Raw genomic sequence first — 25,367 nt, 5'->3', positions numbered from 1 at the left:
TCATAAGATAAGAATATTGAGTCATTTTGCAAATATAGTATAAAAATACATAAGTGTAGTGATTGGTAGTACTAGCTGAATTATTGTCTGACCCAACTTCTGCAGAAGTTCAGTGGCAAGGTTCTCTATAACTCCTTGGATTTGGTTCGTACTCCCATTTTACTGAATTTATATTCTGTTTCTAAATTTGTACTTAGGACATCTGAGGAAACAGGCTATAACGTTTTGTTTCTAATCATTTTGGGGATAGGCACGGCTCTATCAATGTGACTGATTTCAAGTCAAGCTGGCGAAGCGGACTGCCTTTTTTAGCCATCATCCAAACCTTACAACCAGGTCTAGTTGATTTGGAGAAGGCAAAAGCTAGAAGCAATAAAGAAAACCTGAAAGAGGCTTTCAGAATTGCAGAACTGGAGCTGAATATTCCACGGCTTCTTGAACCTGAAGGTAAATGACCTGGGTTTTTTTTAATCTTTGTTATCAGGAGTGAGATTAATATAATCCTATATGTGTTGATTTGGAATACAGGAAAAAGTAAGACTGTGCTTAAGTTTGAAGTGGAACGTTGATCTTTACTGTAATGCTCAAACCTGAGGTTCTTTATTTGATAACACCAACTGTACTTAGTTTGAATTGGCAGCAAATGCAGAAACAATATGCAGAAGAAAGGATATGAAGCTTTCCTGTTCATGGGAGAAACTTTTTCAGTAGTTAATCATGTTATATTAAAATATTCCCAAGGAAAAAAGGGTTCATTACATATTAATTTCTGTCAATGGTATGTTAACTGAGCTGCTGCAAAATAAACATGTTTATGGTAATGTGTTTTAATAACTGCAGTATAGCATGTAATTATGTGATCAGGCCTAGAAGGCTGCATAATTATGTAAATGGTGTATTGGCTCTTGTAGATGTTGACATTATGAATCCAGATGAAAAATCAATCATGACTTATGTGGCACAGTTTTTGCAATACTCCAAGAATTCACATGAGTCTGAAGAAGACATGCAGGTATGTCATGTGGTTTATCACTGGGGCATTTTTAAATGAATGTGCATCATGGATATCAAGAATATCAGTACTTTCTTTGCCCAGTTTATAACCTGACCCAGTAACAGTTAGGTAGTAGATCCTCTGATTCAGCTACTGACAGGACTGAATTGGCTTGAACCTTCTGATGCTCCTGTGTGGTAGTCAAGACTCAATGTGATAGGTTTTTGATGATGCAGGTAGAATTGCTGTGGAGGTTGTCTTGTTTTTTCATTTTAACTATTACAGAGGACATTTTCAAGCCTGGTTGTCTTCATGTGTGCTCTGAAGACTGCATGTAAATATTGGGGTAGAGGCAGACAGATTTGCAAATGTGCAGAACAACTAGCTTTAAACTTAGTAGCTCACATGTAAAGTGGGTAGAAGTTGTCACTCACAGATCACACTGGTTGGAAAACCGAGTTTTCTATTCTCTATATCCTCCTATGAGAGTTTATGTAGTAATTGGTTATTCACATATCTCCATACTGATAATCTCCTTTCAGTAGGACTGCAGTCAGGCTCTTCTTTTAAGATGCCTTCGTATATCCAGGTGCCAGTTTTAAAACTTTGGCCTTGATCTATAATAGTGCCTGACCCAAAATTTATTAGCGTCCCCAGGAATTGCTATTTGGTTTTCAATAGCTTTGAACTGGGTTTATCATATGCTCAATGTGTGTTGTTTTACGGCACAATGTAGATTAAAAACAAGGCTTGCAAAATAGAAAAATGAAATTTTCTGCTCTAATTACCAGGAAAAAGTAAGAGATGCCATGAGCTGGTTGGCTGCACAGGAGGAGAAGTTAGCAAAGTTGCTGATCAACACAGAGAATGAAGCATATTACCAGAAGTACAAAGTAAGTTGCATTTCATATTTAACTGTGTTGTGGTTTAACCCCAGCCAGCAACTAAGCACCACACAGCTGCTTACTCGCCCCCCCCTCAGTGGGATGGGGGAGAGAATTGGAAGAGTAAGAGAGAAAACTCGTGGGTTGAGATGAAGACAGTTTAATAGTCAAAGCAAAAGCTGTGCGCACAAGCAAAGCAAAACAAGGAATTCATTCGGCACTTCCCGTGGGCAGGCAGGTGTTCAGCCATCTCCAGGAAAGCAGGGCTCCATCACACCTAACGGTTACTTGGGAAGACAAACACCATCACTCCGAACATCTCCCCCTTCCTTCTTCTTCCCAAAGCTTTATATGCAGAGCATGATGTCATATGGTTTTGAATATCTCGAATATCTCCTTGGTCAGCTGGGGTCAGCTGTCTCAGCTGTGTCCCCTCCCAACTTCTTCTTCACCCCCAGCCTACTTGCTGGTGGGGTGAGAAGCAGAAAAGGCCTTGTCTCTGTGTAAGCACTGCTCAGCAGTAATGAAAACATCTCTGTATTATCAAGACTGTTTTCAGCAAAAATACAAAACATAGCCCCATACTAGCTACTATGAAGAAAATTAATTCTATCCCAGCCAAAACCAGCACAAACTGCTTCTGCAGAAAAAAGCTAATATTCTGGGAATATTTTTAATATTTTTCATCTTCATCACCTAAACTGAAGCATTAAATAAACTTTTAAACAAGAGTCGGAAATCTAACAGTGAATTTGGTAAATGCCCTCATATGATTGAGGGAAGGGTAGGATAAAATTCTTTCGGTTAGGAAAAAGATATATGCTGCTTGGTTTCTGAGCAGAGGAAGGTTTTTTTTGGAGACAGTAAAGTAGTATCTTTTAATTAATCAACATAGTTGAACATTTGGACAAAATTCAAGCACACAGGCCCCTTACAGCATTACCTTCACCATTTCTGTGATAATAATAACAGTAGGTTTTACCCAACTGATGTGGTAAAGGAATAGTTGAAATGTTGGCTATAGATTGTGCTGAAGTAGAATTTCCTTCGGTTTATATTGTAGCCAGTTTGTAATAAAATGGCCCATAGGGGACTGTGAGGGGAGGAATTTTCCCTTTCTCTTGGTGGGAGGGGAGAACCATGACCTGACTGCACTGACATTATATTAAATACAGATTTTGCTAGTGAATGGCACCTATAATTTCAGACCCAAATACTGCCTGGAGACAAGTATGTCTCTTTGCTGCTATGTTGCATTTCCGTGCATCACACCCTTTGAAGTTAATGGAAGTCATACCAATGTGTTAAAAGGCAGGCAGTACTTGGCTCCATGAGCTTCCATTTGAAGTCTTCTTCTATGAATTACTCTTCCTTTTTATCCCTAGGAAATGATGTCATTTATGGAAGCATTTAACCAAGAAAAAAAACCCTTTCTGCCTGTGTTGTCATCAAGAAGTGAAGCTAGGCTGAGAGAAAGCCAGCAGCAGATGAGAGAAGAGTGGGATAAACTGATCTCTCAGGTCAGAGGCATTTCTAGCTCACCTCGTTACCAGTGTGAGTGTGTTTGATGAAAAAGCCTAAGTCTACACCAGGAACTTGCGCAGGGAAAAGTGGGGAGGTGATACTTTATTTGGATTGATAAAAGAGGTATTGACCCTGAACCTGAAGTCCAGACAAACCGAGTGGCATATAGTGCTCAAGAGGAGGCAGAAGGTGACTGTGCATTACCCTTCTGCCTCCTGAGCTTCAGGACTGTGAGATGTTTGTGAAAAATGGTGTGCATCTGATTATCTTTGAGCACTCTTCTGATCAAAGTTTTTGGCCTATTTATGCTTAAAAGGTTCTTTTGGGACATAATTATGGCTCAGATAATGATGCAGCTGGGAAAAGTGTGTTAATATATTCTTTCCCATGGCACAGATAGTGATATAGTGGGATCTGGTTGGTCAGTGCTTTGCAATGAGGTTGACTGTGTCATCTCCCTCTGCCACAAGGGGGATGTATTGGGCCTCGCTGGTAATTACTCTTTATGGAAGAGATGTTCCCCTGTCAGCCCCATGATGGAAAGTTGTCCAGAGCGTCCCTGTTTGCCCTCTATTTTGGAACTAGTTTACTATAAATTTCCCTGTTGCTGGGCCTTGACATGGTTACCAGCCAAGGATAGTGACTGCCAAATTCTTTGTAGTGTTACAGAGATTACAGCCTGGGGAGCAAACCTGGGTCTCAGGTAAACATAGCTGGTTTGCAGCTGACTTCACTGGAAGCTCCTTTTCTGAACAGTGGCAGGTGGGGTTTTTTCTGGTATGTCTAGAGCATCAGCTTATGGAGTTTATATCAGTAACTTGGGGATGGGGAAGAAAATAATGGTGAGAAATTTAATCACTTGTTTTCCTTTTTAAGATTAATGAATGGAAAGCAAAGCTGGACCAGATGTTGCCCTCCCCCCTGGATAACATTGAGGCTTGGCTTCAGGAGGTAGAACATCTGCAGTCAGAAGATTTGCCTGATTTGCAGGACCCGTTTAAAGCAATGTTTGTCTTCAGAGAAATAATTGTAATATTTAAGGTATGCTGATCACAAAGGAACATTCTGCTTCAGTCTGAGCTAGCAAAGCACTTGTTATGGAATTGCTATTTGACATTTTGGGAAGTGGTGTGGATATGTTTATTTTCTGAAGATGAAAAGCTCTTCTGAACGTACCTTTGAACAATGATGAAATTAAATAACTGCATGGGTCTATAAGGAAGGTTTCTGACTTCACTGGGGTGAGATTAAATTTGAGTACTATCTGAATGAGTAAATTTTGGTATTCTTTTTATGTGGTTCCTGCAACTTGTTTGCTTGTTAAGTAATAACATAGGGTAATTGCATTCTTATCTTTAAATCTATGCTTAATGCATATCTATTCAGAAAAGCACTTGTGCTCAGGGTTACATTCCAGTGAGCTCACAAAGTTTGTGTGTTTAAAGTTAAATATTTGCTGAATCACTCTGTAATGCCATTTAAAGCAATGGGAGGTATTTTGATCCCTCCATACCATAGAAGTTATTTATTCTGATCTTAAAACGTTTACACTGATAATAGTTTAAATGTCCTTTTGAGTTTGAAAACTTTGAAAAGAGTAGATGTGTTGATGCCTGGTTGATCATCATAATGCTGTACTTGTTTTTTTTATGAACAAGGGGGAAGTTGGATGTTATTGTGACATGTCCTTAAAGAGAATTTGAAAGAATGGGAAATAGAGGTTCTTGTGAGTGGCTTGGTAACACCACTTTTTTGTACTGTTGCTTGTCAGTTCCTGATACGAGAGGTGGCTTTTTAACTGATAACAACTTTGCTAGACTTTAGCCATTTGGTCTATGATTTTTGTTGTTCAGCCTAAGTAGTTAAAGCATTTCTAAGAATGAGACAAAGGGAGAGATGCTGTTGGTTTAGGGGTTTCTTTCTTCCTGTTGAACATGTAGATAAAATCATTAAGTTCCTTAAGAAGAAGAAGAAACCCAAGATACTTAATTTCTGTCAAATCCATTTTTCCTGATGGGAAGTTGTTCTGTTGAGAAATTTTTTCCCCCTCCTTCCTCTAGTCAGTCCTTTTAGTATGTCTCATGTAGGGATCTTATTGCCAAGGTGGTGCCTTACAATGGAAATTTTACTTTCTCGTAACATCTAGGAAATTACCTACCAATGCTCATAACTGTCTGACTGGAATAATATTAAGGTTACAAAATCAAGTGTTTAAAATCTGTGCAGTATTTTTGGGGTTGAGGGCTGCCCCAGGATTTAGCCATTTCCATTAACATGCTTTGTGGCAGTTTTTATTACATAGAAATGAACTTCTAGCATATTTATTTATATGCCACTTATGCTTATATTCTGTGCAATGCATTTTATGCCTGTAAAATATTCCCCAATCATGTGACACTGGCCATCAGAGGGTTAATGTGATATCAGCTTGGTGTTAGATGGAAATTTATTGAGCAGTCAAATGAAGTATTAAGCAAGTTTGACATAATAGATTTATTCAACAGGTTTTGCTGTCAGTCTTTGCTAACATAGCAAAGAACAACTTAATATCCTGAAACTGTTTCACTGACACTTCTTTGTCCTAAAGGTGATAGTGAAAGTGCAGAAGAAAATGATAGCATGGGTAGTGTGGATTCATGTTCCTTATATTTAATTAGATGCACAGTGATAAGAGAAATCAGGTAGTACTACACTAAATATGCACTTTAGAAGGTGATGAGATAAATACTTTCATTGCTCTTTAATGGGTAAAGGCACTGGAAGGTTGTCTTGTGCCGACTAGTTCTTAATAGCTCTCACCCTAATGGCAGGTGACTTGCAGATTCCCAGATGAAATACTCTAGAATTAAAATGAATGGCTTAGTATGTCTTTTTCTCCCCAGGGCTTGATGGATTGTTTTGATTCTCATTTGGACACCCTTCAATCATTTAAGAATGAAGATGAGAAGAATATGCCACTAGTCTTTCCTGAAAAGTTAGAGGAAATGAAAAGAAGGTTGTGATCCTCAAATTCCCTCTACTTTGACTATGTTGTATTCTAGCTCTGCCGTTGACTTGCTCTGCTATTCTGAACAAAGCACATAATTTATCTGTGCCTTGCAGAAAAAGAGCATTTTCCACCTAAGCAAAGATTGACTGTCATGTGGAGCAGGCAGGTTCACTCATTGGTCCAGTGAATGTCTAATTATGTGTAGAAAGTGGAGCTCATTAACAGGAACTTTTCAGATGCCCTTTGCTACTGTGGATAGGAAGCACCCACTAGGGGTAGGAAACATGAATATTTTGAATGTAAAAATTTCTCTGGGGATGTGGATTCTCTAATTTTTAATTTCCACCTTTTAAAATCACTGAGATCTATAGGTTGTGCAAACCCCATAGATCTTTTGGAGGATATTTTAAAAAATGACCAGTGAATTGTGTCTGTAACCTGAGATCCTTTGACATACAGATGGCAGATACCCCTTTTCTGGGCATTTAAGGTTTTTCATAAATTGAGCAGTCAATATTGACTCAAAATTGTTGCTACTTAAAAAAAAGAACTGTTGTTATCTTAAAATTTTACGCCTGTCATAACAAAATAATGTTTACATATATGTAATTCTGAGTTTTTAGGCTAAAAACATTATACATTAACGTTTCCTGTATCCAATAATTTTGAGTCAACTTTTGGAACACTTCACTGTTTGCAGATTCAGCAATATTCATTTCACAAACTACAACACCTTTCTCGAATACCACTATGGACTGTGCTCAGCTATTGCCAATGAGGTCATGTTAAAGCTAAATATCTGGGACATGAAATATGGGACAAAAGAGTCCGTGGAATCACTGCTGGAAAATTGGAATGTAAGTTTAAGATATATGTATCACACCCTGACAATAATTGTTCTTCCCCACCTCTTTTTGATTCAAGCTTGTGTCTGTCCTTACCTGAAGATACTACGGTAGTTGGTAGAAGCACGGTAGACTTGTGAGATCTGGGATTTATGCAAAGAAGGATAGGTAGACTACCATAGAAGCTTCCTCCGTGTCTTCCCATTTTCCTCTGAATGAGAGTTCTTTCTTCAGTTTGGAGAAACAGAATGAGCTGTGACTGTTTGTAATTTTTTCTCTGCCCTTTTTTATTCTTTATTGGGAAGATTTCTTTCTTTCTAGACTATTTATAGGGGCAGCAGTAGCAGCTCTTCCTTAACTCAAACCTCTCTGGGGTAGTTCAGTAGTTGCTATCTTCAAAAACAACCATTACCCACAGTGCTGGCTAATACTGCCTTTTGCTGTTGCCTCTTCCTTTTCCAGCTTCCTTACCTCCTTACACGTTGCGGTGAATATGAATTGTTGTGTTTTGTTATATTTTGTGCTTAGCTCAACTTCTGGGCTCAAGTTATTAAAATGATGCCACGTGTAGGCCTGTGGGAGGGGGTGGATTTACCCTACCCCAAATACTGCCAAAGATGCATCAAAAATAGAGGCAGAGAAATGAAAATGCTGATGCCATCAATTTTGCCCCATCTCCAGTTAATGGGACTCCCCCTGAATTCCATCGTAGTGGAGTTTCTAAATCGTTTCTCAGAAGCTTTTCAGACTGGCAAATCCCAAGTTAAATTAGTGGGAATTTCACCAGCATCAGAACTGTGGAAGTACGCAACAAGAGGTTGTATAAAATATCAGTTTTCCTGAGCACTACTAACCTTACCCTGTGATGAGATGGGTGTACAAAGTTAATCTGTGCTGAGTTTCTTGATTCAGTTAGTTTCATAAATACTTACTATCATGTTATTTCTACAGTTGTAGTTCATGGTGTTTCTCAAGCTGATAGAATATACAGCTTTCCCAAGAAGCTTAAGGCTTGTTGCTGGCTGTCCTTCTGGTCCCATGATGTGCAGTCCTGGCTGAGTGGTGGCGTGGTGGCCCAGGCTTGTCATGGCCACAGGAGAGGTTGTTTTGTAGCCTGCTAGATAGGACATTTGTAGGAGTGGGGAGCTCCGGGGTGAGATGCGTCTCAGACAGAGGGGGGCTGAGGATCAACCCTCTCATTCCCTGTGTGAATGTTCAAAGCACAGGTCTCCTCCTCTGCTCCCATTTCTTCCTGTCTCACCCTTTCTATCCCCAGTTTAGATCTTAGATGATCTGTGGCAAGAACTAGGCATGTTGATACTTCTGTGCATGCAGGGGAACACACCTTTCACTTCCATCACTCTTTTGACTTAATGTGACTAAAATCTGCCTGACTTGTTCTAGATGCTATTTCTCAATATTGCCCTAGGGCCTTAACTTTTTGAAATAAACAGTCCTGACTCATGCAGGCCTATGACTCAGGCAATGGCATTCAGGAGTTAGTATTCCCATTTAAATTACTCTGTGCATGAGCAGAAAAAAGAACAGGTCTGTTTCAGGCTAAACAGTGCAGATGAGTTGCTGGATGGGCTTTGCTCAGTTTATGTTTAACCTGCAGGTTATAGGGTCATATTGAAAAAAATGTATCCCAAGCTGCATTTCCTACCTAGTTTTATGTGGGTTAGTGTTACCTGTGCCAATTACTTTTCACTTTGGGCAGAATTTCATTGAAGAAAAGAGACTTGAAACACAACTAGAAACTGCTACTCACATCTGTGAAGATTTGAAAAACAAAAACATAAGCAATCCTGACTTAGGTAAGTTCATGCACATGAACTGATTTGAAGACCTCTGTTTTGAACTGAGGTACTGTCACCAGTTTTAATTCCCATTTATGTTTTGTGTAAAATACTCCTTCTATGTAACAAACCTCTCTGTTTCCAAATGTACAATGATATTCCCTATTTGATGTCCTAGCTGAAGATCCTCAAGAAATTAGCAGACTTTTTAAGACAGTGGAGTCAAAGATCTCTATGTGCAAAGACTATATTTCCAATGTAAATACTACCCTACAGAAAGTCCTGTCTTCCTGGAGTAATTATACAGAAAACATCCACTTACTAAAGACGTGGCTGGAAGAAAAACAAAATGAACATCCGAAAGAGGTACGTGGTTGGATTTCTCTTTGTAATGACAGACAGAGATACTTGGAAGCCTCCTGGAAGGAAAGCATTATACATGACAGTGGTTGTTGCTGTTGCTTTTCTGTTCCTCATTTTGGAAATAAACTTTTGGCAGGGTTCTGCTTTAAATGATTTCAATGCCTCTGTCTAGATCCCTGCTGAGATCCTGGCAAAGTGGAATTCGGTTCATGGTTCCTTAAATGAAGCTGGAAACTATCTCATCGAAGTCAGCAAAGAGCAAGTTGGTTCAAATATTGCGAAAGAGCTGAAGAAACTGAACAGGAGATGGGCTAAGTTCATCAAGAGGACACACTTTGTAAGTTACTAGTTTCATATGACTCTTTTGCCATGCAGCTTTCAAAGTCGTATTTTCTAGACTTATCAGCTTGCTAGACTTATCAGCTTGTTAATCAGAGATTAATAAATCTTTCAGTCAACTCAATATTGCCAGTTTTAAAACAGGAGGAACAGAGAATACTTAGAGGCATCCCATTCTTAAGTCTTTGTGGCTCAGTTAAATGCTCTTTATGACACGATGGAAAATGTTCAGTTTTTTAAACAGAAATTTTAAAACCACTTATAAAAGGAAATCTTATTGCAGAGTAAAGCTCTTTGTTCAGTTTTAGAGGTGGCAGTAATCAATTTGTTAAAAGCTTCTGAGCCTTTGCTAAATTGTATAATCTCTGCCTCAGCTAGTAGAAAGCAATTATTGCTGCATAGATATTTCTAGGGTTGTACAACTTTACACCAGCTCACTTGACAGGTTTTTAGGCTGCTATAAATTCCTATACAACCTGCTTAATGGTACATATATTACATTTCCTAGAAAGCTTTCACAAGAATGACATTTTCACTCTGCCTGGGAATATCAGAGCTCTTAATTTTCTAAGTTGAGCATTTCACTGACATTTATTAAAGGTACTGCTGTGATAATAAATGGTGGCAAAAAATTATAACATTTTTGTAGGAGATGAGCTTAGTGAGAATGCAAGAAGATCAAAGGAAGCATGTTCCCAAGCATGAGGGAAATCCAGAGTTTCTTAGAAAAACCCTTAGTAAGAGATGCTTCTAGGAAGTACATTCAGAAAGCAGAGATAAAGGGGCCTCTTGCACCGTTACAAGAGTTTAAGGACCCAGGAGTTATTTTTCTGGCATTGCTTTGGACAGTATGGCTATAATAAATATTATATTTATTTTTATATATAAAAAGGCAAGGACAAATGCTTGAGCTCTGGCCTGTGACTCCTAGTACCATTAAACTGTTAGCATGCTCCCTGGTCTTGATTTGACCAACACCAGCTATTGTTCTCTTGGACGATTCCCTGGTGTAGCCTGGGGGATGCTGCAGCCCAGGAGTTATTTTCCATAGTAGTGTGGCTGCGGCTGTGTGCTTATAAAGGAGGGGGCGGGCCATATGGGCACAGATTTTGCTGTCCCACCTGCTCTCAGGGTTGAAGAACTGAGCCTCACGTAGTTTATTTACCGATACATTTGGCATTTATTTCTCTTTCAATCCCTCTTGGGTGCAAAAGCTGGAAAGTAACCTAGTGGTGACTGTGTGTTGCAGGAGGGTAGTAGAGAGACCCATGAATCAATGATGGGGTTGAACATCTTACCCTGCTCTTTGTTTTTAGCTTGGTGAAGAGAGCACAGATGCTGCTGAGAAGACCAGGGAGCTTCTGGGGAGCCTGGAAAAAATTGAAGAGCTCCTTGAAGGGGTGGACAGCTGGGCAACAGAGACTGGACGCCTGCTTAGCGAGATCAGTCATGAGGGGCCTGTGGAACCTGATATGGAGGAACATTTGCAGGTGAAAATGGAAATACACTGCTTAAAATACCTGTTGATCTGATTCTCATCTTTCAGCACAGATTCCTGCCTAGGTAAAATGAACCATCATCAGTGAAGCAGAAATGAATGTGGATTTTTGTGCTGTAACACCGGTAAAAAGTCAAGGCAATGGTAGTATTTTGATGTTATTTCCCAGGTTCGCTCCCAGATGAGCTATAAATGAATTAGTGTGTCCAGTTGACAAGTAGGTGCCAAGGAAGTGCTGTTGGTGCCACTGATCAGCAGCTTGCTCTTGAGTGATATTAATCACTCCCTGTCCAGCACAGCATTTGCAGCAGACTAAAACTTTGCAAGATCCTGAATTAAGAATTCCCCCTGGTCATATAGTGCTTTCTACCATCTACCTTCCAGTGCAGGGAGGGGGTTTGGGACAACTAGGCTGTATTCAGGGCTTACCTGTCAAAAACTGGAATACTTGAAGTATTTTCAGCAGCATGCTGGGTAATTTGTCCATCTCAACTTATATACGGTTGCTCTAAACATCCACAATGAGCACTGATTAATTTCTTGTTACTTCCACTAGTCTCTATTGTTTCCCATGTCTCTCTGCCAGGGTTTACTGTTTCCCCCCTCCAGCAGGTGGCAGGTGGAAATATGTGTATATAATTCAGCAGCTTCAGTACAAAGTCTGATTTATTTTCTTCACCTGCCAGTGAAGGTGAGACTGAACAAAGATGCCAAGCTTTACACTGGAGAAGCTGAAGAACTGTCTTATGTTGCCTTTTGTTATTTCTGCAACAGGGCCAGTATAATAAATGGTAGGAAGGTGACCACCAGAAGGAGGTTTCATTGGCGCTCTTCTGTCTAAGTGCTAAAATTAAACAGATCTTCTCTGGTACATTAAATCCACCTACAATAATTGTGAACCAAAATTAGTGTTAGTTTAGTTTTGGTTTGCACCGTCTTGCACTATGTTTAGTTGACAGAATTAGGAGTGTGAGCTTATGAAAAGAATCTATTTATCTTTTTGTAATTGTGGGCATATGTTTTATAAAATAAGCCTCATTTTGCAGTGTGGCACTTTTTTGTTAAAACCAACAGAAAACAGCCTCCAAAAATGTGACTGGTATTGTATCTCCATGTCTGTGAGCAGAAGAGATCAGGTCGCTTATTACCTGCAGTACAATAGGTCGCGATCCAGAATAAAGCACTGATTATCATTAGAAGAATGCTAATTGACAACTTCAAACAGGAAAACGTGTTGAATATTCATAGTTCAAAACAGCTCTAATAACATTTCATGATAAATATTCAAATAGGGCACACTACACTTGCATGCAAAATACACGGCTGCTTCCTGCCTTTTAGTACTCAATACCATAAGAAAATCTGAGCCTTGATGTCTGCTTACTTTTGGATGACTTCACGATCAGCCGATGCATATCCAAATGTGTGGTTTGTACATTCATTTGGAAAACTGTTTGGATGGGAAAGCATGTTTAAAAAATACTTCTAATTGGCTCTGAGGCAAAGACATGGGAGGTATCACATTGACAGAAAGACTGTTCCAGCAATCAGAATCCCCTGTGGATGGCAGCAGACTTCTTTCTACACAGAGATTTTGCAGTGCCGTACACAGACCATAACTGGAATATTAAGATTTTTCCTTGACCAAATATTGACCATCCATGATCAAGACTGGCTTTTTCATTCAGCTCCTTTAAACAAAAAGACATAAATACTGTACAGGCTTCTAATGCTTTTCATTCAACCAGAGCTTGGCTGCAAGGGGAACCTCGTGCCAAGAGCAAGTTGTGGCAGCAGAAGAGATATTGCAATCCTTGATGCAAAATGTTTCAAGTCAGGTGTCCCAACAGCATTCTCACACCACTGGGCTGCAGGCACGAATTAAAGAAGCCAGAGACAAAATAGAGGTACTCCTTTTTTTTATTGTTATTGTACTTTATACACACAGACATCTCTAATTTTAACATTATGTGATTAGGAAGACTCCTTTTAATTAACATAAAATAAAAAATGGTTTATACTATTAGAATCAGTCTCCCAGATTCATGCCAGGGCAAAACTAGAATATTTCAAAGATCAATATCCCAACTCAAAAAACTCAAGTGAAATGTTATGAAGCAATAGCTTTATGTAATTACTAACACTCAGGCACGTTCTGAAAAGAGTCTCTTTCTTCCAAGGCTGTCATGGGTGACATGAACAACATCTTGTCCAAATCTGAGAAGAGACCCCCAGAGAAGGAGGCTTTGCTCAATTTTGAAGAATCCCAGAAAGAACTTGAGGCCTCCATTTCAAAGGCTGTGCAACTTGTCAGTCAAAAATTAAGTCCTGAAGAATGTATTTCAAGATATGAGGTGGGTTTGTTTTCCGAGCCAGCTGAATTTGAGTATTTCTTAGTGCTATTTAGTATCTAAAAGGCTAAGGTACCACAGTGAGAAAAATATCAGAAGTTTTGGTTTTTGGTTTTTTTCGTAGCTATTAATGCTTTTCTCAGCTTTTTGATTTAGCACTGTTAGCATATATTAACTGAGCAGACAGCTTGAATGAAGAAATGTAAATCTGTATGGCAGTTTATTCAGTGCCCTGTCTTAACTTAAATTACTCCTTCATCCCATCAGAACTCATCATGTGCTGAACTACAGCCATTTTTTTTTGCCTGATTAATAATTAAGATTCCCATCAAGAATCACATGCCTGAATTCTGGGGCAGGTTTTTAAAGTGTGATTATAAATACTGAATCACCTGTTTTTTTCTAGTGGCTAACTGATAAAGAAAGTGTGCAGTCTTAAAATCTGGATCTCTTAAAGGGATCCTTAGTGAGGTATCGAAAATAGAAGTGCCCAAAATCTGTGTTGCCTTATCTTGCACAGCAAGTCCTGGGCAGCCATGTGCCGGGAGCAGTGCAGAGCCTCACTCCAGGCCGCCTCACAGGGTCTGCACTGATGCAGACATTTCACCCGCTGACAGGCATAGGACATGGCCATGTGTATTCCCTAGAAATGATGCAAAGTTCAGGGACCTTAATCTTTCTTCTTTGGTACCAAATTTGTCCCTAAAAGAGGAGTTACGAGAACATCTGCTTTTCTCCAAAAAGCATTTACCGATATTGTCCGCAACCTTTTTGCAGGTATGCAAGGGTGGAGAATGCCTTCATATTCGCCCATGCAAGGGCCATCACAACCTATACATGCAATGTATACATGTTTTATGCATGGTTTTTGTATGCTACTGATATAATTTTGTTAGATAAATAAGCTACGTTGTTCTGCTTATTTTTCATTATGATGCTTTTCTTGCAGGAAGCTTTTAATGCTCTGGACAATAAAATTCTTGACAAATTTTTGAAAGCAGCTGAACAACTGAAAAATATTTCATCTGATTGCGACAAGCTGGTAGTGGAAGAAAAGAGTAAAGATGTTCGTAAAAGATGGGAGGTGAGATAAAATAAGAAGGAGAATCCACTGTCTGTTCTCATTAGGCCTAACATCTTTGAAAAACAATTTTTTTTGTCACAATATGTTCTGAGGTTTTTACTTGCTTTGTAATACCATCTCACCATCTCACAGGGATAATGTGTTTTGAATTTTGCAGGCAGTTCATCATGAAATTATATCCTGTGTCCAGCTCATAGTAGAAAGGCAAAAAAAGAAATTTAATGCAACTTTTAAAAAAATCAATAAGCAATTAGGCAAAGAGAAGAAACTTCTAAGTATGGATGAAACCAAAGGGATCATCAAGGAACATGAGGTATCTGCCACACTCCTTTTCTGCTCTCCTACCTCTCTTGGTGAATGCATTGTCTGTCCTTCTTACTCCTTTTTAGGTACACTATTGCAGCCTGTGTTTGTGGAGCAGAGCCCTCGTTCTCGGTGTTATGCAAACACAGAACAAAGAGACCACCCAAATCATTTCTTTACCTTTTTTGACTGCAGGTATTAGCCTCCTTGCAGACTTTTAGAATTACCTCCTTGTTACATGGGTGGTATCTTTTTTCCTTTTTTTTTAAGACAGCCTTGAAGCATTAAAACAGACTTAGCTGTGCAAAGTGTAAAAACAAGAAATGTGTTCTGTGGCTCCCTTGATTTGTTACACCTGCATAGATGGTGTTAGGTGCCTTCAGGTGAGAGTATCTTTTCGCAGTGCAATAGCCACACTTTACCTCTGTGTTTGTGCTGTATATAAATTAACCACAGAGTTAGACATAAAATGTTCATGTTTCACTTGCCAGGGTGAGTCATGGTGAATCTTATATATTCCATAAGCAATGGGTTTTACACTTCATTGCTTCTAGTATTTTCCTTCATTCTCCTCTTTGAGATGCGTTGATGTTGCCAGTTTACCACTTAAAAGGGTAACATATTGCTCTCCTGATGAAATTCTGGTCTTCACTGAATTCAGTGGAGTTTTAGTCTTTGCTTCTCATGGGTTCATGTTCAGCAAATATTACATATGCAAAAGTAAGGAGAAATAAGCATTCTCAGGTGTACTCCTTCTGCTCATATTTTTGTTAGATTTTTAGTATATCTTGATTTCACCCTAGAAAGTATAATTATTGATGAGGGATATTTTAAATAGATTTTCCAATTCTACTTTTTCTGTAGTCAATGGGACATGTATATCTGATGTCAGTGCGAGGAGGACTTGCGACCAAAGTAGCTAAAGTTGTAGTAACATGATGAATTTCAAAATCAAGCAAGTCAGTGTAGTCTTGTGAATGCAGCTGAGGAACAAGTTGCCAGAAATCCTTATTTCTTTCCTGGCTGTATTTGAAAAAGAATTGAGGGAAAAGAAATGTTTCTCCCCTAGTTTGACAGCTTACGCTTTAAGTGCACTCATCCGAGAAGACAATAGAAATAGAAAAAAAAGTATGAGAATAATTGCATATCCTCATGACTTAACATGAGTTTATTATACTGTTTTTCTTTGTTTAGGCCTTTTTTTCTCATGAAGGCAGCCTGAGGGAACTTAGGAAATCATTAGAAGACCTTAAAATGTTGGGAAGACTATCAGAAGAAACTGTCCCAGGGATACAGACACTGACTGCAGACTGTGAACAAAAGCTAGAAAAGCTTCAATCAATTGTGGCAGATACTTACACAGCCCTGCTGTCTCATGCTGGAAGAGGACAGCCATCTAAGATAGAGTGGGTGACTGAGTGCACGATGTGTTGTAGCTTCACAGAAATCAGATATACGGGTAGATTTTGTGGTAATGTAAATGTACAGCCAAGTACATTGCTATGTACATTACTGTTGACAATCGTAAATGTACAGCCAAGTACATTGCTATGTACATTACTGTTGACAATCGTAAATGTACTACCAAGTACATTACTATGTACATTGCTGTTGGCAACTGTACATTTAAACATATAGTATTAAGTTTCATAAACTAACAAGTACGATGTTTGATTACCCTTCATCACAGCAGCACTGTTTTTAATCATTAGCCAGGATTTCTTTTTTTCCCTTTATATTTCATATTTTGCTCTTAAGCTGAAATTTCTTTTAAACCGTAGGAGCTCCATTGTTGCTTCTGAGAATGGAGAAGAGCCCAGTTCTTCTCAACAAATTGATATCCTTTTGGTACAGGAGGTAAGAAGTCCATACTTACTGTTAGAAAACAGTGCTCTGTCTGGGGAAGATCATTGCCAAAAGGAAAAACTGATTATTTCTGTTACTATTCTGATTGTGTGTCGTGGTTTACCCCCAGCCGGTAACTAAGCACCACTCAGCCGCTCACTCCCTGCCACCCAGTGGGATTGGAGAGAGAATCAGGAAAAAAAAAAGTAAAACTCATTGGTTGAAATAAGAACAGTTTAACAGAACAGAAAGGAAGAAATTAATAATGATAATAATAACAATACTAAAATGACAATAATAAAAGGATTGGAATATACAGAACAAGTGATGCACAATGCAATTGCTCACCACTTGCCAACGGATGCCCAGTTAGTTCCTGAGCAGTGATCCCCCCCCAAGCCCAACTCCTCCCAGTTTATATACTGGGCATGACGTCACATAGTATGGAATACCCCTTTGGCCAGTTTGGATCAGCTGCCGTGGCTGTGTCCCCTCCCAACTTCTTGTCCCCCTCCAGCCTTCTTGCTGGCTGGGCATGAGAAGCTGAAAAAACCTTGACTTTAGACTAAACATGACTTAGCAGCAACTGAAAACATCAATGTGTTATCAACGTTGTTCTCATACTGAACCCAAACCATAACACTATACGAGCTACTAGAAAGAAAATTAACTCTATCCCAGCTGAAACCAGGACGTTGTGGTAGGACCTCAGGACTCTGGTCAGGCGTCAAAACCCCGTTGCACTTAGGAACGTAGACTAAGTAAATATTAAAAAGTAGCATGCAAGGAACAGCACTAGACATCCCGAGGAGATGTGAGCCTCCAACCTTGCATTATATTTTGCTAAAGAGTGGTTTTCAGATGGAAAAGTCATGTTTGAAGCTGTGTTCAAGTACAAATCCCCCATAGTGTCCCAGTAATTTGAACAAGTTTCAGAGGACAGAGAGGAAAAATAGTGAAGAGTTGGAGGCATTTGCTTTAGAAAAATATAGGGAAGACCAGAACACACATATCTTCTTAGAAATAATTTCAGAGAAAGAAGATACTGCACTTTGTCATTTGGATGCCACAGAAGATGTCTCATTTAGGATAAACATTCATGCAAGTAAGGCTGCAGACAGCTCACCAGACAGCCTCCAGACTTATAGGAAGGGACCCATAGCATTTACGTAAAGTTTGAAGATATGTAGGAATTGGCTATTACGGCTATTGCCCAAGGATGTCCATGGAGCTGCAGCAAAAAATTGCACAAGTGGATTGTGCTTGCCAAAGACCCAGTATCTGTAGAAGGAATGAATGACCTGGCTGCAAGAGTTCCAAGATTTGCTCTTTTGGTTCATGATTGAGTTTAAACGCCTCTTGTATTCATGAATGGTATCTCTTATCTCCTTTGGAACACATGACGCAATTGCTTCTTTCAGAATTTTACAGATGTCTGTTAGTCTTCACTATGTATTGACACAGCATGATGCAGAGGTCACTGTTGCCTTTTTTATTTTTACTTAGGTCTCAAGACCTGCTGCAGATATAGTTTTGGAACCAGATGTGAAGCATCACAATGGAGAAAGCTGTGCAAAGAAATTTGATGAAGACAGTGATTTGACCATACCAGCTATATTAGAGAGGTACTTTTTAAAGGATAAAATGCATGTATATTAAGAGATGATACTGTGCTAGACATTCATAAATTAAGTGAATGTATCAAACATAGGGTGCACTTTTGCTATGCAGAACTCTGTTCTTGTTATACTACAGTTTACTTAATATTGCTATGTAATTGATAAGGAAGCACTATAGTGGCTAAATGCTGCAAGCATTAGGATTTTGTAGCAAGAACACTTAGAGCTATAAAACTTTTTCTTCTGCTCTTTTCTTGGGCCAGAAAAATCTGCATCTGCCTTACTAATAACTTCAAATATTGCAGAATAAAAAAAAAAAGTGTCAAATTTTTAAAGAACTAACATTTTTACCTTCACAAAACTGAATTTAGAGAATGCAGGCATGCAATCTATACTTGAAAATTAGCCAGTTGAGCAATTTCTCAGCTCTTTTATATGCTGCTCATTTATGCCCATTCTTTTGGGACTTAGGTAAAAATATGCATTTGCGATAGACTGTGCTTATTTTATATGGTAATCTATTGGTCAGCAAGTCCCATACCGTGCCATGTTCCATTAAATTAGAAGTAATACTCTCTCTGAAAGAGATTGCATCTTTCCTTAGCTATAACACACAAAGAAGTAACCTGGAGGAACTTTTACAAATCAGCAGAGATAAAGTCGCATCTGGCTTTACTGATGAAATAAAAGGCACTTCATGTCTTCAGAATAAGCTGCTTGAACTACAGGTAAGTATTCATCTTTTAAAAACATACTTGGTGCCTAAATTGTTATTTTCTCCTGTAGAGCCCTCACCTCTCTGTGTTATGTGTATTGTCGAGGGAAAAGGAGCATCCTTACAACCAGGTTTATTAGAAGGGAAATCAAGGGTTTAGCATTCAGCAGGACCGCATTCCTGTTTAGCAGTGGAGTTTTGCAAGCGTTGCTGAAAAAACATATTGGTGGCTCTCGGTTTGTGATCTGCGGGCTGAAATAGGTCTAATGGAAAAAATAACTACAGAAAGCAGCTTTTCTGTTAGCAGGAGTGGTACGTGATGGACCATGATCAGGGCTGGAGGAGTCGTCAGAGTTGAACGATCAAATGGCAGTGGTGTATGTGCAGAATGAAACTGTTTCAGGACTTAAAACTTGATTAGGTTTGTGAGAACCTTAAAGGGATGATAAAAGGCACATAATTAATGTTGGAGAATTTATTACTGCAAGTTTTCAAGTCCTTGCTTGATAGGAGTACAAACGTTACCTAACATCTCAGAACTTGGTTCAGTTCTACATTTGTTTTTTGTTCTTTTGAACATAGCTAAGTTGAGATATTTTCCATTTATTCTTGTAGTAAAAATGGCTGAACCATATTTATTGAGCATTTTATAAAATGTAGCCAAGGCATATATCTGACATGGAAATTTTCATCATAAAGAGTTGGTAGAGATTTGCATGCAGCTAAAAATGTAGTCTTAAAGAAAAAGAAAGCAATATATACTCTTACTTTCAGGTGATGTTTTCACTTTTTCTGCAGAGACTCTTGTGGCTGTAATTTTATGAACTGTCCAGTCCTTTGAGAAATAGAGTATCATATTAATGCAATTAATGCTGCATATCTTTTAGGTGATAGAGAGTGAAACCAATGCTGGTTGGACACAATTGGAAAACACCTCATCTACCTTAGAAAATCTTGTGGATGAGGTGCAGCAGACTGCTATCTCTGAGACGAGAAGCAAACTAAAAGGAGAATGGAAAGAGCTTCAGGATATTATAAGTACCAGGTATAAAATAACACTTCATGATATTAGCTAAGGAATAGTTCATTGTAACTCATATGTGTATTGTGAAGGGCATAGTGTGCGTTACAGACAATACCTGCACATTTTTAACCTTTTTTTAAAAAAAGCCTAAATTTAAGCTTTTCTTAATTATACTTGGTTCATATACACATTGCAAATAGTGTGAATCTCTCCAAGAAGCACAGAGCCAGATCTTTGTAACATCACTGTGCAGCATTCTCAAGTCTACTGTTATTTCCTTCAACATTTTAGTTAAATTCACTGGGGTTCACGCTGCTTTTCTTATTAATTAATGGAAAAACTCCTTTGACCTCAGGAGGAGGAGGACAATTAAATCTGTTAGACAGTCAATTACATTATCTTCGTGGCTTTTTTGTGCTGTAAAATGTTGAGTGTCTTTTCTTGCTTGCTTTCCCAGTTCATGTTTTGTTACCTTTCTTGTAGAACAAACTCTTTAAGAACTGCTTTGGAAATTGTTTTGCCAATAGAAAATGAATCCATTCTTCTGTGTGAATTAGATCAGCAACTGAAGAAAAAGGACATCCAGCAATTTAATCTCATGAATAGTGATCTTGCTTATAGGGAACTAAAGGTAAGGGAAAATGCAGAGACCACACCCCAGCCAGAATAGTTTTTAATATGTCTAGGAACTAGAGAACTTCATGGGATTTTCACTCAGGAGTTTGAGACCACTCACAAGACTTCCCAAACCTTCTAAAGTCTATAACAGCGTTTTATCCCCTTTGCTTTAAATGTTATTGTTCCTGTAGACCCAGCCAGGGACCCTCAATAGGCTCTACTGTAAAAAGAATGGTCATGAACATTTTGTCTTAGGTTAGAACCTTCCTTTGATCCAGATTTATAGTGTTCCCACCTGGCTTTGTATCACTTTGTGGAGTCATATACATAGTGTGGTGTTAATTTGTGAGCTAAGCTAAGCTGCCTGTGTCACATCTGCTGAGGTATCTGAGCACACCTCAGGATGGTTTTGGAAGCTCCACATATATGCAATAATTACCTGCTATCAGTATCTTATGCCTAGCCTCTGGTCTATCTATTAGGCAGGGTGAATATTGTTTTGTTCTTGACACACGCTCTGCGCTGAACACACCGACAGCTACGCAGAACTGAAAGTTTGCATTTGTCTGCCCTTGGCTCTCGAGCAAAGTAGGTTTTAAGTCTCTCAAGCTGTATGGCAGAGAGCATGTGTACTCTCTGTCTGAGATGACTCTCTTTGGCTGGAAGGATCCTGATTTTTTTCCCAGCTCTCTGCACATTTGGAGTTTCACAACATTGACACACTGCTGTCTGTCTGAGGGCTGTAACCAGAGAGCATGCAGACTTCACCAAGAGATTTTTAAATGCATGTAAGTCTCCTCCAAAAGTATAACATAAAGAACTTAAAAGATGGCAGAGTAACAAACATCTCTTTGCCTGCCTGTGCTCTGATCTCCCACTGCGAGAGCCTGCTGGTTCCAGTCCCAGGACTGTCATTATTTTCTTCTCCTTTTTGTCTGATTGCTGGGAAGAGGCTTGGGCTTTCTATAGTACTGACCAAATTCCCTATGTGTGGAATACCATTTTATTTTATTTTTCTTCTTTTTCCTTCCCTCCACCAAAGTCCAAAGTAGGAAAAAAGAGGTTTTCTTTCTTAACTACGCTGTTTATCATACTTATTTTATTGTTAGTATAATTTGTTTTTCAGTCATAGGTTCAGCTAGAATGCAGGATACAGGTTTTCTTTCACTTGCTAACACTGTTGATCGTTCTCTCAATTTCAGGAGCTACAGAGATCCATATTAAATCAGATTGAAGTGTGCAAACAATTGGAACACCTAGATAGTTCAGCAAGAGATGAATTTAATCCAATAGATCTGCAAGCTGCAAGTAAAATTATGATTTACTATCAAAACCAGCTTGAAGAAATGAGCCATAAAATGCAGATCCGTGAGACAGTCCTTAAAGATCTGGAAGCTTTTATGGCCTCATTGAGGAAGATTCAGTCTTCCATCAAATGTCTCACAGATCCCCCAGGTGAACCTGAAATACAGGGAAAAGCATTGAGAGAGGCTGCACAAAAAGTTTCTCATATGACAGAAGAGGCTAAATGTTTGGATGAACGCTTGAAAACAGTTGATATCTGTTTGGAAGATGCTGAATGTGGGAGAAAGACTTGCTGTGAAAACCTTGTTCTGACTTTATCTGAAGAGCTAAATGCGACTTACGATCCCTCAAGTGAACAGATGCTTACAGAGGAAAAAGACTTATACAAGATTTTTTCCACAAAAAACAGTGAACTCCTTAAAACCATTCAGGATCTACGTGACAGAATTAACAAAATAGGCTTGAAGGATCCAACAATTCCAGCTATTCAACAAAGGTGAATTCTTTTCTAAAGCTCTTTTAATTTCATAATTTCAGTCAACTTAGAGGGCTTGTGGCCCCTTTGCAGTAGAACACTGAAACCTGAATGTGTCTTGAAATATATATGGAGCATTGAAAGAAGCTGTGAGCTTACATTTTATTCATTCCGTTGCAGCCTAAATAAGGAAGCCTCCTCCATTATTTTTTTTCTTTTAAACTCCTATGTATGTGTTTGAAGCAGCATTGATGAAGAAAAAATAGAAGGAGGTTGATTGTTATGATGGTAGTTTTCAGTAAAAAAACTGTCAAACAGGGCGACGGGTCTTCTTGCTGAGCACTGACGCATGTGATCTGAAACTCTGCAGAGTAGAAGCCTTGTGTTATTCTACCACACCCCAAGAAAGCTGCTAACATGATTTGCATGTCTCCGATACCGTTTCAAGGGAGCTCTCTGCAGCCTTGCAAAGGATGAATAAACAATTCAGTACTGTTTATGTGGAGGGGAGAAATGGAGGGGAGAGGAGCTTATAAGCTGTGACCATTTTTTAAATTGTGAAATCCCACACTTCCTTTCTTAGACTATATTTTAAGATAGCCAGAGTGCACTTACATTTTAATACAAAATAATTCACTATGTTCATTCAGACCCTATTGGCCTTTAGGATTTTGGATTACTTTCTCAAAGGGCTTAGGTCAGCATAACTCATCTGAAGGACTGTGTCAAATTACATGAACTGAAGATCAAATTAGACTTTTTATGATGTCATTTAATATAGTCAGTATGTGCAGCTCAGGATGAATTTCTAGGGAACTTAATAATTACATTGGGGAAAAAATCAAGGACTTTAATATAAGGCTGTATTTCATTTTTTTCTAATAAAGGGTAAAATCATTAACGGAATTGGAAAAGGAATTGGATTGTGCTGCTGTTGAAATGAAACCTATGCGAGAAATTGCTAATAAGCTCCCACAGATCAAAGAGGAAAAAGCAGAGGAAGCAAATGAACAGTGCAGACTTACAGAGAGGTTATGGGAGGATACAAAACTCTTGCTTGCTGAATGGTAAGGAGAAAAGCTACATTTTTAAAGTAGTATTGTACAAGTAAGAAGTTTGCTTGTAAAATGAAACAGCAAAAAAGCCTTAGACCATACTTTAAAGTAAATGAAATACTGATGCAGTAGCAAATGTTACTATTATGATGCTGTAAACCATCATAAAGCCAAGAATTGCATGTAGAAGTTTGTAGCCAAAGCTCTTGAACTTTATATATTTTTAAGACATCACAGTCCCATCATTTAGCAGGTATGCAGTGATGTGTTGGACTTAATTGGTATCCAAAAGAAAAAACTGGCTGCTGCTGGGAGTGATGTGTCTTCTATATTTGCTGTGAATTTCATACCAGCACATTAAAAAAGAAAAGTCAAACTGAAACAAATGGAAGAAGACAGCTGGGAAAACAGTCTCTTATGCAGGAAAAGACTAAAGGAGCTTGGTTTGTTAAGTCTGCGAGAGTGAGGACTGCGAAAGGCTATGATTGATCACCCAGGGCATCTGTCCTCTTATGGTTTTTAAAGATGCCTAGAGGCTTTACATGGACTGACACAGTTCTGGTTAATCTTCATGGCTTGCACAGGTGTCAGTGGGAGTAATCTGTTTTCATATGCCACTGAAGGCTGGGCTGAGGTGGTATTTCCCACTGTCCACCACCCAAGCTGTTGTGATACCTGCTGCACATTGTATTTCAGTTTACTGGTGACTGAGCTCACCTTTCAGGTGGAGAGTATCATATAAACAGAACTGCTCAGGTCACATCACAGTTAAATGTGTATCAGAGGCACATGATGGTGAAGGGCATTTCTGATTCCAGGAACTGTCCAAATACCACACCAGGTATCACAGAGTATTGCAGGGTTTATGACTGGTACAGTTTATGCCCCCTTTTCTCTCTTCCAAACATAGTAGTCAAACTCCCTGCATGTTTGAATACAGGAGAAGGAAGCAGACAAGAGGTTGAGGCTGCTGTTTTATGCTTAGGCTATAAATAATATATCTCTTTTTAATAGCCAGGAGCAATGTGCAAGGGCTCTGGAGCTCCTGAAGCAATATCAAAGCTGCAAAACTAGTCTGACCAGCATCATCCAGAAACAGGAGATTGTGCTTTCACAGCAAACTTCTTACATGGGGAAGGAGAATTTGAACAGACTAATAACAAAGGTGAGTAACAAGAACTTACTGAAAAGGAAAGAAAAGCCTTTCCTTGGAGCGTTCAGGTATAGGGTTGCCCTTGTACACTCAGCCTTCAAGGCAGATGTTAAGACCTTGCTTTCATTTTGGCTTCCAAAATACATTTAGGGACCATTTAAGTTGATGTCTATTTTTGCTTAGTGAATCAAGGTGGTGTTAAAGGGGAGGGATTAAAAAAACACATAGAAAAACTGTGCTCTAGTATGAAAATAAGATGAAGTCCTGTCCTACCAAAAACACACGTTGAAATCAGCCATATTTACCCATATCCTTTAGAATATTTCTGTATTTTCTACCAAGTTAAAAACCTTATAGTGGGCAGTTTGTAAATACACAAAAATAGCAAATTCATTTTTTACTAAGAAGATACTTTAAAATGTTGTACCGCTTAAAGCAAAAAAAATAGGCAATGCAACTCCTTGGGGCTGCTTGTTTCTCTGCTGTTGCTGTAGCTTATAACCAAGAATTTAGATCCATATCCTCTCCTTGCTCATGTCACTGGGTCCCAGGCAGGGCTGCGGGGTTTGTCTGCACCATGCAGTG

At 38.9% G+C, this 25,367-nt stretch overlaps 1 protein-coding gene across 1 annotated transcript in view; it reads left to right on the top strand.

Annotated features, from left to right (window-relative positions):
- The window catches only part of SYNE2 (spectrin repeat containing, nuclear envelope 2), a 178,648-nt gene that overhangs the window by 15,158 nt on the left and 138,123 nt on the right, over positions 1–25,367 (top strand). Inside the window, exons 7-30 of the mRNA XM_010584145.1 lie at positions 251–447; positions 912–1,012; positions 1,786–1,887; positions 3,264–3,398; positions 4,279–4,443; positions 6,285–6,397; positions 7,092–7,248; positions 8,957–9,053; positions 9,214–9,401; positions 9,571–9,735; positions 11,054–11,227; positions 12,984–13,142; positions 13,416–13,589; positions 14,536–14,670; positions 14,828–14,983; positions 16,168–16,379; positions 16,755–16,830; positions 18,325–18,443; positions 19,042–19,165; positions 20,040–20,197; positions 20,660–20,807; positions 21,997–22,595; positions 23,462–23,641; positions 24,644–24,794. Coding sequence (XP_010582447.1) covers positions 251–447; positions 912–1,012; positions 1,786–1,887; positions 3,264–3,398; positions 4,279–4,443; positions 6,285–6,397; positions 7,092–7,248; positions 8,957–9,053; positions 9,214–9,401; positions 9,571–9,735; positions 11,054–11,227; positions 12,984–13,142; positions 13,416–13,589; positions 14,536–14,670; positions 14,828–14,983; positions 16,168–16,379; positions 16,755–16,830; positions 18,325–18,443; positions 19,042–19,165; positions 20,040–20,197; positions 20,660–20,807; positions 21,997–22,595; positions 23,462–23,641; positions 24,644–24,794 — 3,985 coding nt within the window. The remainder of the gene's footprint in view (positions 1–250; positions 448–911; positions 1,013–1,785; positions 1,888–3,263; positions 3,399–4,278; positions 4,444–6,284; positions 6,398–7,091; positions 7,249–8,956; positions 9,054–9,213; positions 9,402–9,570; positions 9,736–11,053; positions 11,228–12,983; positions 13,143–13,415; positions 13,590–14,535; positions 14,671–14,827; positions 14,984–16,167; positions 16,380–16,754; positions 16,831–18,324; positions 18,444–19,041; positions 19,166–20,039; positions 20,198–20,659; positions 20,808–21,996; positions 22,596–23,461; positions 23,642–24,643; positions 24,795–25,367) is intronic.

Source organism: Haliaeetus leucocephalus, unplaced genomic scaffold, assembly GCF_000737465.1.
Source record: "Haliaeetus leucocephalus isolate CR32 unplaced genomic scaffold, Haliaeetus_leucocephalus-4.0 Scaffold944, whole genome shotgun sequence".
Lineage (NCBI taxonomy): Eukaryota > Metazoa > Chordata > Aves > Accipitriformes > Accipitridae > Haliaeetus > Haliaeetus leucocephalus.
Note: the sequence above shows the minus strand (reverse complement) of the source record. Positions and strands in the feature narration are given on the sequence as shown.